The 19,158-nt window shown below is 38.8% G+C and overlaps 1 protein-coding gene across 1 annotated transcript in view; it reads left to right on the forward strand.

The window, feature by feature from the left end:
• Nucleotides 1-19,158, forward strand: part of RABEP1 (rabaptin, RAB GTPase binding effector protein 1) — a 134,986-nt gene that overhangs the window by 52,406 nt on the left and 63,422 nt on the right. Inside the window, exons 3-4 of the mRNA XM_058283718.2 lie at nt 11,703-11,906; nt 14,119-14,279. Of these exons, the coding sequence (XP_058139701.1) occupies nt 11,703-11,906; nt 14,119-14,279 (365 nt within the window). The remainder of the gene's footprint in view (nt 1-11,702; nt 11,907-14,118; nt 14,280-19,158) is intronic.

Here is a 19,158-nt window from a genome sequence, read left to right on the forward strand (position 1 = left end):
TTCTCTTAACTGATTCAAAGAACAAGTGTGTAAATCAATGTGCATAATTAACATTATTCGGCCTTTAATGTGGAAATGTAATATAGTTGCCAATAATAGTCAAGGTAGATAGGACAAAAGCTAGTTTGGACTAAGGGATTGGCACTGGTTGGTAACTTCAAAGGAACAAATGAGAACCAGAAATTGTAAATATGAAGGTTAATATAACATGCCATAAATAGATATTTGTTCTCCTTCTCAACCTTTTTTTTAAAGGAGGTACCAGAGATTGAATCCAGGACTTCGTATATGGGAAACTAAGCTAAATCTGCTCCCCAGTGAGAGTTGGTTTTTTCATTTATTTGTTTTTGGGAGGTACAGGGATCAAACCCAGGATCTGGTACATGGGAAGCAGGTGCTCAACCACTTGAGCTACATCCAGTCACCTTAGCCTTTTTAAAAGACATAAAATTATGAAAAGAATTATAACTGCATCATTGGCTATATAACATACACAGATGCAAAGTGTATAACAATAGTATAAACATGGGGAAAAGATGATAGAACTGTATAGGGGCAGTGTTTCTATATCTCATCGGAATCAGTACAAATTTGAAGGAGATCCTAATTAGTTAAGATGTATATTGCAAGCCCTAGACCAACCACTAAGGAAATAACATTGAAGAGAGTAAAACAGTCAGTAAAGGAAGTGGTATTTTACATTAGAAAATAGTCACTTAATGCAAAAGAAAGCAGTGAAGGGGCAATAGAGGAACAAAACATGATGTAATTGAGAATCAGGTGTGGCTCAAATTATTGGAGTCCTGTCTACCATATGGGAGGCCCTGGCTTCGATTCCCAGGGCCTCCTGGTGAAGGCAAGCTGGCTCAGCCATGCAGAGTTGATGGCCTGCACCGTGAAAAACTGGCACAGCAAGATGATGTAACAAAGGGAGACACAGGGAAACGGACTTTGGCCCAGCGGTTAGGGCGTCCGTCTACCATATGGGAGGTCCGCGGTTCAAACCCCGGGCCTCCTTGACCCGTGTGGAGCTGGCCATGCGCAGCGTCCCCACGCGCAAGGAGTGCGCCCGTGAGGAAAGCCGCCCAGCGTGAAAAGAAAGAGCAGCCTGCCCAGGAATGGCGCCACCCACACTTCCCGTGCCGCTGACGACAACAGAAGCGGACAAAGAAACAAGACGCAGCAAATAGACACCAAGAACAGACAACCAGGAGAGGGGGGGAATTAAATAAATAAATAAATCTTAAAAAAAAAAAAAAAAAAAAAAGGGGAGACACAGAGAAGAAACTGGACAGTGAGAGACGCAGCAGACCAGGGAGATGAAGTGGTGTAACTGATCCTGGTTCCTCCAGTGTAGGTTCCCAGTGCCTCCTAAAGAGAAAGATGTGAAGAAAAAGACCAACAAACATGGAAGAACCCACAGTGAATGTACATAGAGAGCAGACAACAAGCGCAAAACCAACGGGGGAGAGGGGGACAGGGAATAAAATGTTTAAAAAAATATTAACTGTATGTGTTTTAAACAGTCCAATGAAAAGGCAAGAGTTTCAGATTGGATAAAAAAACAAGGTTGAACTATATTTTGTCTACAGAAGACATACTTCTGATTAAAGATACAAATAGACTGAAAGTAAAAAGGTTGAAAAAAATTTATCTTGGAACTGATAGCCATAAGAAAGCAACTATACCAATATCAAGCAAATAGACTTTAAATATAAAACATTACCAGCAATAATAACAGACATATATAATTTTAAAAGGGACAATCCATGAGGCAGGTAGAACAGTTATAAACATATGTATCTAATACGAGAGCCCTGAAATATATGAAGCAAAAACTGAGAGAACTGAAAGGAGTACTAGAAGAAGTCATAAGCGAAATTAGAAAATATGTTGAGATGAATGAAATGGAAGAGACAACAAACATGGAATGCCATAAAAACTGTGCTTAGTGGGAGGTTTATAGCTATAAACATCTATATTGGAAATAAACATCTCAAATCAATATCTTAGTCTTCTATCTTAAGACACTGGAAAAAGAAGAACAAATGAAACCAAAAGAAAGTAGTAGAAGGAAGAAGGAAATAATGAAGATTAGAACAGAAATTAATGAAATGGAAAATACAACAAAAATCATTGCATCCTTTGTGATGATCACCAAAACTGACAAACTTTTAGCTAGGTTGACTAAGATATGAAAGTGGATATGTTACTCCTAACCTAACAGAAATAAAAAGGTTTATGAGGGACACAATGAACGTTTGTAGGCCAATCAATTAGATAATTTAGGTTATCTTAGATGAAACGGACAGATTTAGAAAGATGCAAACTATTAAAGCTGACACAAGAAATTGAGAATTCAGTTAAACCTATAACAAATGAGATCGAATTAGTAATGGTGGGGGGGGAAGGGGAAGAAACTCCCCATAAAGAAGAGCCAGGTCCAGATGGCTTCACTGGTGAATTCTATGAATGTTTAAAGAAGGGTTAACACCAGTCTATCACATAATTTTTCAAATAGACAGAAGGGGATACTTCTCAGTGCATTTTTTTTTTAATATTTATTTTTATTTATTTATCCCTCCCATCCTCGTCGTTTGTGGTCACTATTCTCTCTGTCCATTTGCTGTGTGCTCTCTGTGCCTGCTCTTCTTCTTTTTAGGAGGCACCAGGAACTAAACCGGTGACCTCCCATGTGGAAGAGAGACACTCAATCACCCGAGCCATCGCAGCTCCCTGGTTTGTTGTGTCTCATTGTCTTTCCTCTTTGTGTCTCTCTTGTTGGGTCATCTTGTTGTGTCAACTTGCCGCGCCTGCCTGCTGTGCCAGTTTGCCTTCTCCAGGAGGCATCAGGAACTGAACCCAGGACCTCATGTGTGGTAGGTGGGAGCTCAATCATTTGAGCCACATCCTATTCCCTCAACTCATTCTTGAGACTGTTACTACCATGGACCAAAATCAGCAAGATACCTTAAAGAAAATTATAGATTCACACCCCTTGAAATATTAGCAAACTGAATTAAGCAACAAATAAGAACTATATACCATGACCAAGTGGGATTTATCCCTGGAAGGCAAGATTGTTTCAACATCTGAAAATCAATCATTGCAGCACACCAAATTAATACAATTAAAAAGTGAAACAAAACATGATTGTCTCAATAAATATTGAAAAACTATGTGACACAAATCCAACACCCTTTTGTGTTAGAAAGACTCAGCAAACCAGGAATAGAAGGAACTTTCATCAGCCTGATAAAGGGCATCTACAAAAAAACCCACAGCTAATATCCTTAATGATTAAAGACTGAATGATGGGAAACGGACTTGGCCCAGTGGTTAGGGCGTCCGTCTACCGCATGGGAGGTCCACGTTTCAAACCCCGAGCCTCCTTGACCCGTGTGGAGCTGACCCATGCGCAGTGCTAATGCGCGCAAGGAGTGCCTCGCCACGCAGGGGTGTCCCCCGCGTAAGGGACCCCCACGCGCAAGGAGTGCACCCCATAAGGAGAGCCGCCCAGCGCGAAAGAAAGTGCAGCCTGCCCAGGAATGGCACCGCCCACACTTCCCGTGCTGCTGACGACAACAGAAGCGGACAAAGAAACACAGAGAACAGACAACCAGGGGAGGGGGGGAATTAAATAAATAAATTAATTAAAAAAAAAAAAAAAGACAATGATTTTCTCCCAAGGTCAGAAGTAGGACAATGTCCATTCTCATCACTTCTGTTCAGTATTAGACTGGAGGTTATTGTCTGGGCCAGTAGGCTGGAAAACGAAATAAAAGCCATCCTGGCTAAAAAGCCATCCTGGCTGAAAAGGAAGAAGTAAAATTATCTCTATTCTCAAATGATAGGGTCTTGTATGTAGGAAGTCTTAAGGAATCCACCAAACTATGTGAACTAATAAGTTATTGCAGCAGTGTTGTAGGATACATGATAAATATACAGAAATCAATTGTGTTTCTATACAATTGTAGTTAATCATCAAAAAGAATACAAACAAATTGAGCAAAAGTGAAAAATTTATACTCTTAAAAACTACAAAACATTGTTGAAAAAATTAAAGACCTAAATAAATAGACACCCAGTGTTTATGGATTAAAAAGCTTAATATTGTTATGGTAAAATACTCCCCAAGCTAATGTACAGATTCATTATAATCTCTTTCGAATTCCAGTTGGCTTCCTTTGTAGAAATGAATAAGCTGATCCTAAAATTTATATGGAAATTGTAGGGACCCAGAATTGACAAGTCTTGAAAAAGAAAGACCAAACTTTGGGACTCATATTTTTCAGTTTTAGAACTTAACAACAAAGCTACATTAATCAAGACATTGTAATACTGACATAAGGAAAGATATATACATCAGTAGAGTAGAATTGATAATCTAGAAATGAATCCTTCCGTGTACTGACAAGGTTCCAAAACAGTTTTGGGGAAAAGAATACTCTTTTCAACAAATGGTGCTGAGACAACTGGATATCCACATGAATTCGAATGAACCCCTACTATCTACAAAGATTAACTCAAAATGTATCAAAGACCTAAATGTTGGTAAGAGCTAAAACTATAAAGCTCTTAGAACAGAACAAGGCTTCATGACTTTGGATTAGGGAAGGTTTCTTAGATATGATACCAAGAGCACTAGCAACTAAAGAAAAACTGGTCTTCATCAAAATTAAAAACTTTTGTGCTTCAAAGGACACTAGTGAGAAAGCAAAATTTGCACATGTTCTGATAGAGACTTTTATCTAGAATATGTAAAGAACTCTTAGAACATAAGAATACGTCAACTTAATTAAAAATACAGTGATTAGAATAGATAGATGTTTCTTGAAAGAAGTTATACAAATGACCAAAGAGCACATGAAGAACCTCAACATAATTAGCCATCAGGAAAATTCAAATAAAAATTATAAGAGATACTACTTCATACGCACTAGGATAGCTAAAATAAAAAAGATTGACAACAACTAGAGTGAGAAGTGGAGAAATAGGAATACTCATATACTGCTGGAGGGAATATAAAATAGTTAAGCCACTTTGGAAAACAGTCTGGCAGTTCCTCAAAGAACTAAACACATAGACCCAACATTTCTACACCTAGGGATATAACCAAGAGAAATGAAAATGTGCTCATATAAAAACTTCTACATGAATTTCCATAGAGGCAGATTCATAATGGCCAAAAGTGGAAACAAAACAAATGTCCATCAGCTGGTAGAAAAACAAAATTTGTGGCATATTCATTAAATGGAATATTGTTCACCCATAAGGTGGAATGAAGTAATGATACATGCTACAACATGAATGAACCTTGAAGACGTTATGCTAAGTAAACAAAGCCAGCCACAAAAGACCACATACTGTGTGATTCCATTTATATAAAATGTCCACAATAGGCAAATTTAAATAGATAGATTAGTGGTTGTCTAAAGCTCTTGGATGGGGGAGCAGAGACTAGGGAATAATAGGTAAAATGTATGTGGTTTCTTTCAATAATAAGTTTAATTTAAAAGTAGATGGCCATGATAATTTTGAAGAAAGGGGGATACTTTGTCTACCACATATCAAGTTATTAGAAAGCTATTGTCAATTTAGACAGTGTAGTATTTTTTTATATTCATATATATTTATATTCCATTCCCAATATTCCATGACATTATTTTTTTAATTTTTAAAAAAAATTTCCCTTGCCTTCCCCTTCTACCCCTCCGCCCCCAGTTGTCTGCTCCCTGTGTCTGCTTGTATTCTTCTCAGCAGCACCAGGAATCTGTGTCTCTTTTTTTGTTGCGTCATCTTGCTGCGTCAGCTCTTTGTGTGTGCGGTGTTACTCCTGGGCAGGCTCCACTTTTTCCGCGCTGGGCGGCTCTCCTTACAGGGCGCACTCCTTGTGTGCGGGGCTCCCCGATGAAGGGGACACCCCTGTGTGGCACGGCACTCTTTGTGCACATCAGCACTGCATGTGGGCCAGCTCACCACACGGGTCATGGGACCCTGGGTTTGAACCCTGGATCTCCCATGTGGTAGGTGGATGCTTTATCACTTGAGCCAAATCCGCTTCCCTAGACAGTGAGTAGTGACATGAGAATAAACAAACATGCTAAGAAGTTCTAGAAAAACCCTCACAAATGTGGAAATTTGATGTATTACAAAGATGGCATTATAAAAATGGGAATAGATTGGAACAGTGGGTGTAGAAAAATTGTACAATCTATATAGAAAAATTCAATTCCTACTTTTTCTCACATTTGTATGTCCTTCAAGAGAATAGATGAGTAGTGATATGTTGGTACTGTGGTATTCCAGTTACAGTAAATGAACTTGTTATATATATCAGCATTCTCATAAACAATATTGAGGGAAAAGACATAATTGCAGAAGAATACTAATTATGAAAGCATTTAGAAAGGTTTAAAATTCTGCCAAATAGAGTAAAGGTGCAAAATAGGCATGATAATGATAACTCAAAGTCAATAGTTATTTTGAGGAAGGTAGTATTAATATATTTGTAATGTCTGAGTTAAAAAGAAATTAGAAACAGATATGGCAAAATATTAAAAGTTGATGAAGCTGAGTGATAAGATATTGGTGTCCATTATAAAATTCTTGTATGTTTGAAATATTTTATAAAGCATTATTATAACTAAATGAAGTGTCTGAATTATGTTTAGATCCTAATTCAAACAAATCATCTTCAGAAAGACATTGTGTCAGTTGAAGAAATTTGATTACAGATTGGGTATTAGATTATTCCAAACAGTTGTAAATTTTTTTAAGTATCGTAATGGCACTATGCTTGTGTAAGAAATTACCCATATTTTTAGAGATGCATATGAATTGTTAAATGATGTAATATGTTATTCCTAGGGTTTACTTTAAAATACCTCAGCAAAGAAATAAAAGGATAGTTGAAACAAGTGTCGCAAAATTTTAATAATTGGTGAATCTTGACTATTAGTATATGAAAGATTTTTGTACTATACACTCAACTTTTTAATGTTTGAAAATCTTCATAATTACATATATAGAAACATAAAATGACAAATATTCTTTAATGGTAACTTCCACCATTGGCAAACAATGGTTCAAATGCTTTGCAATAAAGATTTACATTTTTCTAACTTCACTTTAAACTTCTGTTTGTCATTGGTTTAAAAATAAAATGAGCATACTTAAGTATATGTAAAGGTAAGTCAGGAATAAAATTTGATCCGGTCTTCTTCCAGAGTCTCAATGCTACTTTTAACTCTGCGTGGGAACATGCCAAAGGTTAATTTTTAGGTTTGGTGTTTGCTTTTTTGTTGTTCATAGTGACAACATGGTAGTGAATAGTTCTAGATAATTTATAATAAATAGCTGTATCAGAGAGAACTCTCTTGTGGAGATATTGAGTATAAAAATTTGAGCCTTGATGAAATTGTTGTTCCCAGAAATGAATAAATTTTCTGAGAAATAAAGCTATTTTTTTCTCACATTTTACAAACTATGTAATACTCACACTTGATGCACATGCACACACACACACACCCATACATATCCTCATATGCAGTTTTCTTTTATGGTCTTACGTGCATTGTCTTTTCTCAGTTTCTGGATCAGTCTACATGCCTACCAGAATTTCTTAGGTATCTGTCTTTCTTTTAAGATGTTTTAGACAAATGCGGTCTTCTCTCTAAGCCAAACTCAGTGTAACTCTTCCCCTGGTGTGGGACATGACTCCCAGGGATAAACTTTCCTGGTACTGAGGGATTATTAGCAAGCATTGACTAATGATGCATTTGGAAAAAGACCTTGACCAAAAAGGGGAAATATTAAATACAAGTGATTTTTTATGGCTAAGAGATTTCAGAGTGAGTTGGAATGTTGTTCCAGAGGTTACATTTATGCACATCTCAAAAGGATGTCATTGACTGCCACAGTAAACAGTGCCTCAAGCAGTGGGGCTCCTGAGGGCTCTAAAGACATCTGGAAACTATATGCAGGGCAGACAAATTCGGGAATTCGGAACCCTGTCGGTGGGCCTCACTTTGAAATTTGTACTCTCTAATGTAACAGAGTTAGATTCATTTATAATTGGCCTACACATGGCTCTTCTGCCCCTTTTATTTGAACCTATAATCAGCACTATGTCTGTTTAAATATATGTCCCATAGAGTTAAATCTTCAATCTGTTCATATGTCATTTGAGCTCCAAATCTCAGCAGAGTTCCAACACCTACCCTCCAGTTCATTGAACTCACCTAGGACATAGTTGTATAGCCGTAACAAAAGGCTGATGATGGACTGTTCCCATATCCAAAAGTATCCGCAACAGCAAGCAAGACAATTGTATCCATCTGCCCCATGGGATTTAAGTCCCCTCTCAATCAGAAACAGAGTGGGCATCACCATCCCCAAATCCTCAAGATTGAGGAATGAAGAGGGCAATGCAACTATGGACTAGAATAGGCTTGTTATTGTAGTAATGGAAGAACTTTTAGCATTAATATAAAGGCAGTGGTCACCAGAGGTTCTGAGGGGAGGGTGAGGCAAGAATAGGTATAACATGGGGAAGTTTGGGGACATTGGAATTGTCTCGCATGACATTGCAATAATGGAGACAGGCCATTATAAATTTTGTCAAAACCTATAAAATTGTGTGGTGCAAAGTATAAACTATAATATGAACTATAGAGCCTGGTTAGTAGCAGTGCTCCAATACGTGTTCATCAGTTGTAACATGTACCACACTAATGAAAGATGTTGTTAATGGGGGAAAGGAGGGGCTTGAGGTATATAGGAATCCCCTATATTTTTGATGTAATGTTTATGTAATCTAAATCTTCTTTAAAAATAAAAAAAAATAATTTTTAAAAAGTTCTTTTTTTAAAAAAAAAAGATTTATTTATTTATTTAATTTCCCCCCCTCCCCCGGTTGCCTGTTCTTGGTGTCTATTTGCTGCGTCTTGTTTCTTTGTCCACTTCTGTTGTCGTCAGCGGCACGGGAAGTGTGGGCGGCGCCATTCCTGGGCAGGCTGCACTTTCTTTTCATGCTGGGCGGCTTTTCCTCACGGGCGCACTCCTTGCGCGTGGGGCTCCCCCACGTGGGGGACACCCTTGCGTGGCATGGCACTCCTTGCGCGCATCAGCACTGCGCATGGCCAGCTCCACACGGGTCAAGGAGGCCAGGGTTTGAACCGCGGACCTCCCATATGGTAGACGGACGCCCTAACCACTGGGCCAAAGTCCGTTTCCCTTTAAAAAGTTCTTAAGACGTGCTCTGGCTAGAGTTTCAAAATATTTTAATAGTGATGAAGAAATAATGTGAAGTTGATTTTGAGACAGTAAAGATTTCTTAATTGACTTTACTTAAAATTACCATGACTAGAATTTTCCCCTGTGACTTAGACAACCAACTTGTTGATTCCTGAGATTGATAATAGTAATTTTCTTCACACCTTTTTAAAAATTCTTTAGTTGTAATATCACCTATTTGATTTTTACAATTACTTATAAATTTATGCAGAGACATTGCTACTTACCTGGTGAGGTAACTGAAGCTTCAGAATATTGTGATTTTTTTTTTTCTCCCCACCCCCTTGATATTTTGCACTTGGGGTATCTGCTCATCTTCCTTGTTTCTTTAGGAAGTACCGGGAACTCAAACTGGGACCTCCAGTGTGGAGGGAGGTGCCTAATTGCTTAAGCCACTTCCACTCCCTGCTTTGTTTTGTCTCTCATTATGCTTTCCCTCCCCGTGTCTCATTTGCATCATCTTTTTGCATCAGCTCACTGTACCTGCCATCTTGTCAGCTCACTGTCTTCTTCAGGAGGCATTGGGAACCTCTGCTCCCTGTTTTGTTGTTTCTTGCATTATATTTTTCTTCTTGTGTCTATTTTTGTGTCTCTTGTAGTGTCAGCTTGCTGCGCATGCCCATTGTGCCAACTCACTGTCTTCTCTAGGAGGCACTGGGAACTGAACCAGGGACCTCCTGTGTGGTAGGTGAGAGCTCAGTTGCTTGAGCCACATCTACTTCCCAGGGTATTGTGATTGATTCCCCTAAATTTATATAGCTGTTTAGTACTAGAGCTAAAAGTTAAATCTAAATTTTTGGTGGCTTACCTATTTGGTTTAGTTATTGTGCTTGCTAAAGGAAATAGATGATTTTATAAAGATGAATAGCTTTTCTGTGTAAATCACATCTTTTGCATACTTTCTTTGTGGTAAAATATATATATACATAGGAAGACATGAAAAGACAAATAGCAGCAAATTGTGAAGTTTTGTGAGGAGACAGGATTAGTATCCAGAATATATAAAATGCTTTTTCGAATCAGAAGGATAACGTAATTCACTAGAAACTTGGGCAAAGGAATATCATAAAACAGGAAATAAAGATAACAAATAAATGTGGGGAAAAAAAAGAGATTCAACATCATACTAACCAGGGAAATGTAGATTAAAATGATGACTATTTTCTACCCCTGATGTTTTTGGGGAAGAATTTTAAGAAGATGGATAATAGCCACTATTGTTAGGGTGTGAGAAAATAGGCACAGCCCTATATATGGTAGGTTCATCTTTTTTAGAAGGCAATATTTTTTTTTTTTCTGAGGTAGCTGGGCCTGGGATTGAATTCAGGACCTTGTATTTGGGAAGTTGGCACTCAACCACTGAGCCACACTGGCTCCCTTGAGTTGGTTTTTTCATTTGTTTGCTTGTTGTTTTGCTTTTGTTTTTAGGAGACACTAGGACCTCCCATGTGGGAAACAGGCGCTTAATTGCTTGAACCATTTCCGCTACCCCTGGAAGGCAGTTTGGCCTAACATTTGTCCTACCTAGGTTTAAATCATATAGTAGGTACACCAGGTCAACTTAGTTCATTCCCCACCCCCTTCATTTTCCTCCTACTTCTTAATCAACTTAATTTTTCTAAGAGATTGTTTAAGTGCGAGCTGAGAAATTAGTCCTAACTTTAAAAAGTTACTGCATCTCGTAATCACCATGTGGTGTGGTTTTCTTTCTTTTCTTTTTTCTTTTTTTTACCATTTCTTAAATATTTACTTTGTCAAGTACTGTACTGATTATTTTCAATAAATTATTTTATCATTTAAACATCCTTGTGAGGTGGGTATTACCCCTTATTCCAGATGTGGTAACTGAGTCCAGAAAGGCTAAATAATTTGGCCAACGTTACTTAGCCAGTGGGTAGAAGAGCCTAAATTTTGCTCTAAAACGGTGGCCCTGGGAAGTGACTGTGGATCGATCAGTTGGACTCCTGTCTATCATATGGGAGGCTCTGGGTTCACGTCCCAGGGCCTCCTTGTGAAGGCAGGCTCGCCCGCAAGCGCTGTGGAGTGCCACCCGGCCGGCAAGCACCGCAGCAAGCGCTGATTCAGCAAGGCGATGCAACAAAAAAGGGAGATAAGCAAAAACGCAGAAGAATGCACCGAGAATGGACACAGAGCAGACAGCAAGCAAAGTGCAGGTGGTGGGGGGAAATAAATAAATAAAAATAAAACTATACTTAACCAGGATATTATTAGGTAAAGGGTTAATTTATTGATTGTATTACCCAGCATACCTTAAGTATTAACTATTAAAGTGCTATCATTTTCTAAGTTAACATTTTTAAATGTAAAGCTTAATTTCTCCAATAGAATGTCATCATGATAAAAGTAAACTCTTCATTAATGGGAAGTTTTTATTTTTTTCCCAGAGGACCTGAAGAGGCAAAATGCTGTCTTACAAGCTGCACAAGATGATTTGGGACACCTTCGGACACAGCTGTGGGAAGCCCAAGCAGAGATGGAGAATATCAAGGCCATTGCCACAGTCTCTGAGAATACCAAGCAAGAAGCTATAGATGAAGTCAAAAGACAGTGGAGAGAGGAAGTTGCTTCACTTCAGGCTGTTATGAAAGGTAAAGGCAAATTTAGATCCCTATTAAATTTTATAGATCCGTTTTATCTTTTCTAAGATAATTGAGTCTGATTATTGATAACATTTTCATAGGGTATTAAAATATATCCTTTCCTGATTTTGGGGGGAAGTGACGTTCATCACTTCAAGCCTCACGCTACCTGCCATCTTGCAGCCCCATGTGTGTACACCTGGTCTCAGCTGGTTTACCTGAGACCCCCTGAGCACCAACACTTAATGTCCCCTGCTTAGCCCTATTCCTACTCTGAGAAGATGACAAACTATCGTGAACCAGGAGAAACTTGCCAAACTGTGAGCACAAGTGTGCATTGGTAGGAAAGGAACTGCTTGCAGAAAGAAGGTGATTTATTGAATAGCTACAGCAGATGGTAAAATTACTTCAGTTCTCCTTAAAGAAATTAGGGTAAACAATCTCTGGTATTGAAGATGTTAACATGTTTACAAACCAAAGAACAGTAATCTTTTTTTTTTAAAGATATATTTAAAAATCAATGTTTTTAAACATTACATTATGGTTCCTAAGACAAATATAACATGCCCCCTAATCCATCTGATTATCTGATGGTGCGAGAAAAGGAATCTATATCTGTTCTACTCTATAGATATTTTACTCTAACCCAGGATTCTAAAATGACACAAATTCTAAAAAGTCTTTATAAAATACCTTCATCTTAATATAATCTTAAAAGCATTATGTGACAGAGCACCATATCTGGTTGCCCATTAATATCCATTCCTTCTTCCTTACAAACAAAATCCCAGTTTTGCTTTAGGAAGTCAATGTGCACAGTTTAAAAACTACATTTTCCAGTTTCCCTTGTGTTATGGGTAAGCTCTCACTTCTGGTCAGTAAAGTGTAAGAGAACTATATGCTGGCGATTTCTAGGAAACTTTTGCTTTTCTGATGCTGACTGGAGGAGGAGCAGTCATCTTACAGCCATGAAGCAAGGACAGAGTTGAAAATCACATGCCGAAGGTGAAGGAACATAAGGACTGAAGGTGCCTGGGACACTGGTGACAACATGAAATCATTATACCAACTGAGGATTACCTCTTTCTGGGCATCCTGTTCTATGAAAAAAATAAAAATTCCTATTTGGCTACTACAATTAGGTTTGTTATATAAAGCCTAAAGTAATCAGTGGCAGTCACAAACTTTCTTGGAAAATTCATCAAAATTCTTTATATAAGATCTGGAATTTCCTCCTCCTCCTCTCCAGTAGCAAGTAGTGATTTTCTCTCTACAGATTGTTTGGGCAGAGCTTTAGTCAGTCTCCTTAAACTGGTCAGACTGTCTGTGCCAAGCTGGTTTAAGATGCTGGGTAGCATTGCATTCAGCTGCTTAGTCTCAGCATGGCCTGTAACAGTGAAAGTGTTCACTGCCAGAGATGCATGAACTTTGGGGTTATTAAAGTAGATTACAGGAAGAGGATTTGGCTCAACTGATAACAGCATCCACCTACCACATGGGAGGTCCAGGATTGAAACCCAGGGCCCCATGACCCGTGTGGTGAGCTGGCCCACGTGCAGTGCTGATGTGCACAAGGAGTGCCGTGCCACGCAGGGATGTCCCCTACATAGGGGAGCCCCATGCGCGAGGAGTGCGCCCCATAAGGAGAGTTGCCCAGCGCGAAAAAAGTGCAGTCTGCCCAGGAATGGCGTTGCGCACACGGAGAGCTGACGCAACAAGATGATGCAACAAAAAGAGACAGATTCTGGGTGTTGCTGACAAGAATACAAGCGGACACAGAAGAACACACAGCAAATGGGCACAGAGAGCAGACAACTGGTGGGGGGGGAATGGGATGGGGAGAGAAATAAATTTTTAAAAAGTATATATATATATTTAAAAAAAAAAAAAAGAACATTGATTTTGGAGTGGGCCTTAGGTTTGATTGAGTTCTGTCTCTGTTTATATGAAACATTAGCAAAATATTTTAATCTTTTCTAAGCTTTCCTCATCTGTAAAATAATTTATGAACAGGTTTATTGTGAAGATCATAGATGATGATTAAGCACTGAATATAATTTCTACATTTAATCAGAACTAGTTTAGGGTTTATATTTTAGTGAATTTAAAGAAAAATTCCAGATATTAGGTATTAGTTCTTTATATATTTTTAAAATTCTAGTGTACCAGAACATTTTTTTTCATAATGCTTAGACATGAAGTATTTGGTGATATTTTGTAGAAACAGTTCGTGACTATGAACACCAGTTCCACCTCAGGCTGGAGCAGGAGCGAACACAGTGGGCACAGTATCGAGAAACCACAGAAAGGGAAATAGCTGAATTAAGGAGAAGGCTGTCTGAAGGTCAAGAGGAAGAAAATTTAGAAAATGAAATGAAAAAGGTATGAAGGAAAGTAAAAATATTCTAATATTCTTTGTAGAAATATTTGAATCTAAATAGAAGTTGTTTTAACTAATATTATTTGTGGTTATTGGAAATTGTACGTGAATGTTTTCTGTTCAGGAATTATTTGGACATTAACCTAAATAGAGTTCTGGATAATTTGATGCTCTTACTGCAGATATGTCTGTGGCTAACTCCTTCACCTTTTTCAGATCTTTGATCAGATGTTACCACATCATGAGGCCTATTGTGACCATCCTATTTAAGCACTGTAACCTGCCTTCCTCTCTTTCTCACTTATTGCTACTCTTCTGATCTCCCTTAGTTTGCTCCAATTTTTCTTCTATAGTATATATTTCCTTCTAATATACATAGAGCTCTTACTGCATTTATTATTTGCTGCCTTTCTTTCATTTCTAGAATGTAAGCCCTGTGAAGGCAAGAGTCTTATTTACTTGTGTATCCTAAATGCTTAGGATAATATCTGGCATATAGGTGCTCAATAAATATTTGTTGAATGAGTGTTGCTTGGGGATTGTGTTTAATCAAAAGATTCAGAACAGATGTTATTTTCCTTTTTTCTAAATAAACCTTGTGGGGAGCCAGTATGGCTTAGTGGTTGAGTACCTACTTCATATTCATGACGCCCTGGGTTCAATCCCTAGTACTTCCTTAAAAATATAAGTTCTTGTATGAAGAATGTACCACATATTTTGCCTGAAGACAGTACCGTATTATGCTTGAGCATAAGGCAACTAAATTTAAAATGAGTCATTTTCCCATTGAGATTTTAAAGGTCTTTTGGCCTCTTTGAGTATATAAACTTTTACTGTGTTCATTTATAAATATATATATTTAAAATAGCATATTACATAAAATAATAATTAGAAATTGTATGCTTTATATGTTCAGTTGATTTAGTCATAATCTTTGGTGCCTGGTCCTTGACACATGTTATGGACCATTTTTATATATTTAGAAGGTTATTTAATTTGTATTTTTAATAATTTAAAAATCATTTGAGATTCCCAGCACCCAAAACAAAAGCTTGAACCTTAGGAAATAGTTTTCTTCATTCTTTCATTTTAGGTAAAGATGGTAACTGAGACCCTTCATGAGCATTTATTTGACAGTGTCTTCATCAACACCCAAGTCAGTCATCTAACATAGTTATCCAAAATACACAGTCTTCACTTTACTCTAAGTCATTTGAGATAAATTCATATTTGATACTATCACTGGAAATTTTATCACAAATCTCAAGTACTTATTTACATGAGGGTAGTTTTCTCTTTTTCCATTTTTTGAATATATATTCATACTCATGATTTCCACAGTCTATCACTTATTGCCACTTTTTAAATTTTTATTTTTTTAAAATAAAGTTTATTTATAGAAAAATTCAAAATAGTACAGCATTCCTATATATTCCATACCCAGTTTCTCCTATGTTTGTCACAATTAATAGACCAATATTGTTTCCTTAGTTTTTGCCTAATGTCCTGTTTTCTGTCCCAGGACCCCATCCAGGTTACATTTCATTTAATTGTTATGTCTCCTTGCACTTCTCTTGGTAGTGACTGTTTCACAGATTTTCCTTGTTTTTTAATGACCTTTCTGTCATTTTTTAAAAAGTGATCTTTAAAAGTTATTTCCATGTGACTCCCAACCCTTGGCATTGTGAGGTCATATTTGTATTAATAAATAAACTGTGATAAATTTCTGTTGCTGGATTTTTCTAGGTTTTTGGCTGAGCTACAAAAAATGAATTTTAAGTGCAAGCCAGTTTAGTTAGGCTGGTAATTTATTAAGGAAGGGAGGGAAGAGAAGTGAGAAAATAACAGATTATGGGTCCCAGGTAGAGAGGAAAGGGGCTGAAAAGGGATAAAGAGGGCTGGTTTACAGACTCCAGGTATATTATAAAATTCCCAGGTTTGTTTGTGTGCTGATGCAGGCAGGAGGGATGAAGGAAAGAATGGAGGATTTGGCTTTTCTACTTGCTTTTGAAACCATTAATTATTCTGCCCCTTTGCTAAGGGAAGAATCTCAGTTGCTTGCTGTTTTGATTATTTAGTCCACCCTTCAATCCCCCAGGAGGGCCCAGTGATAAGGCCCCTGGAGAATATTCGGGGCTTCTTCTTAATCTGGAAGAAATCTCATCTAATGGGGGTTCTCACAGGGGTCTTCCAGCAGCCAATTTGCGGGGTGTGTGTGGCCATATAGGTTTCTTGCCAGGTTCCAGATCCATCTCTTGATTTCCTAATTTAATAGCCTGCCTCAATTTCCCCCTCAGAGAATTTACACCTTTATTCTTATAGGGATGCTGACGCCCAATGGTCATTCTTCTGTAATTACTTCCTGCTGGTTAGAGGTAGTAGGCCCTACTTAACAAGGTGTAAACCCCTCTTGTTATTCTATGGAAGAAAGTGAAGCTGGCATCATGGGTGAAGCTGGATGAAATCCTCATATGGCTAACAAGATGTTAATTCTGGAAGAAAAAACTTAATTAGAATTTTAAGGATATAGTGTCCTTCTAAAAGGATATTGGACTATAAGAAAGAATAGGAAAGGTCAGATACCTCCAAAGACTGTATCTTTCCAAAGTTGATGGAAAATGGCATTTTTCCTTGTTATTTTATGCTGTTTCACTTTAGGGAGCGATTGTAATAGACAGTGGGGCTTGGTATAAATTGCCAATCTCAAATCCGATGGTAGGGGACAGGAATGAGAAGAGGCATTGTCCATTTAGTTATGCATAGGGAGAACAGACAAAATCTCTTAAAGCATTTCTGACTTGCTCTCCCCCTAGCAATAGGTTTTTGGGCTAGAGTCAAAGGGAACAGCTGGCTTTGACACAGCCACGGCTTAACTTACTTTCTTTTTTTTTTTTTTTAAGATTTTTAATTTATTTCTCTCCCCCACCCCAGTCGTCTGTTCTCTGTGTCCATTTGCTTTGTGTTCATCTGTGTCTGCTTGTATTCTTGTCAGTAAAACTGGAAATCTGTGTCTCTTTTTTGTTGTTGTTGTTCCATCATCTTGCTGCATCAGCGCTCCATGTGTATAGCGCCACTCCTGGGCAGACTGGGCTTCCTTTTGCTCTGGACAGCTCTCCTTACAGAGCACACTCCTTGCGTGTGGAGCTCCCCTACACGGGGGATACCTCTGCCTGACATGGCACTCCTTGCGCACATCAGCACTGCATGTGGGTCAAGGAGGTCCTAGGTTTGAACCGTGGACTGCCCATGTGGTAGGCAGATGCTCTGTCTGTTGAGGCAAGTCCGCTTCCCCTAGCTTTGTTTCTTTTTTCTTTTTTTTCTTTTTAGATTTATTTATTTATTTCTCTCTCCTTCCCCTCCCCACCCCGGTTGTCTGTTCTCTGTGTCTGTTTGCTGTGTCTTCTTTGTCCACTTCTGTTCATGTCAGCGGCACGGGAATCTGTGTTTCTTTTTGTTGCGTCATCTTGTTGTGTCAGTTCTCTGTGTGTGCAGCACCATTCCTGGGCAGGCTGCACTTCATTTCGCACTGGGCGGCTCTCCTTATGGGGCACACTCCTTGTGCATGGGGCTCCCCTACGTGGGGGACACCCCTGCGTAGCAGGGCACTCCTTGCGCGCATCAGCACTGCGCATGGGCTAGCTCCACACTGGTCAAGGAGGCCCGGGGTTTGAACTGTGGACCTCCCATGTGGTAGACGGACGCCCTAACCACTGGGCCAAGTCCGCCGCTGTTGCTTTGTTTCTTGAAGGGTATTTCAGGCTGTCCAATGACTGGCACTCATATGTCCCATCAGATGCTTCTGGTGAGCTGGCACTTCCTTGGGCAGTTGGCTTCACTGGGGATAAGTGCACCAAGCTGGGAATTCCTTTAACAGCTGAGGGAGTGATCAGTCCTACAGAGCAAGATTCCTTCCATTTTGGCTCTAATTGAGAGTGAGGGTTGTTTTCTTGCCAAATTTTTATCAGAACCTGGTTTCCAGGTCCTATGTGAGGAAAGGTTGTCCATGGACCATCTTAAAGGGGCTAAGTCAAAGTGGGTTGTAGCCATCTCGTTTGCTGTTTCTTTTCTGGTGGGAAATGCTCAGCCCTGGCAGGATGGCATGTGGGTTTGCCAGTCTTCCCCAGGATATGAGTGGGACAGATTCTGGAATAAGGGCTAGGAGGGAGACCTGAGTTAAGCATGTCTATCACCTGGTATGGGGTGAAGACTGAGAGGTCATCCCCAAGTTAATTTGGTGGCTTTTTAAATGAAAAGGGCTGTTGCCTCCACTGCTCGCAGGCAAGGTGGCCATTTTAAAAAATCTTATAGGTACGTTCATTGACAACTTAGAAAATGAAGTTTACCAGGACTTTTAACATGTTCATTATCCCTTGGCATATGGTCTAGGATAGAAAAGATGCTACCATTATCATCAGGCATATATCTAGAATAGAAGACATACAGGTACAGTACTTAATACTAATTAATGCACTACCCAATGCATAAGTTTTTCTTTGAGATTCAATTAATAGTTTTAAGATCCAGGTTTGCAACACCTTACATGTTATGTCTCCACAGAGTAGGCCATAATGCCAATTGTGTTTAAGTTCTACTTACATCATTCTGGTAATTATTACTCTACTTGGTATGTCTTTCACACAGCGAGCATGCTGCAGCCCCATTGACCCTACAGAGAAGCTGGAAAGGTAGGCTCCAGTCGTCCACTGGCCTGCTGCATAGCGCCCTTTGGCACTATGAAACAATGCCAGTCTGGAGATGATATCCATGGTACATTTGTCTATATTGAGTAAGCAGCCACTATATTGAGTAATCATTGGCTGCTGCAGGAGTCTGAAACTGCAACTTAGTCTCTATCAACTTCAGGAGCACAATCAGAAGACA

Source organism: Dasypus novemcinctus, chromosome 21 (genome assembly GCF_030445035.2).
Source record: "Dasypus novemcinctus isolate mDasNov1 chromosome 21, mDasNov1.1.hap2, whole genome shotgun sequence".
NCBI lineage: Eukaryota > Metazoa > Chordata > Mammalia > Cingulata > Dasypodidae > Dasypus > Dasypus novemcinctus.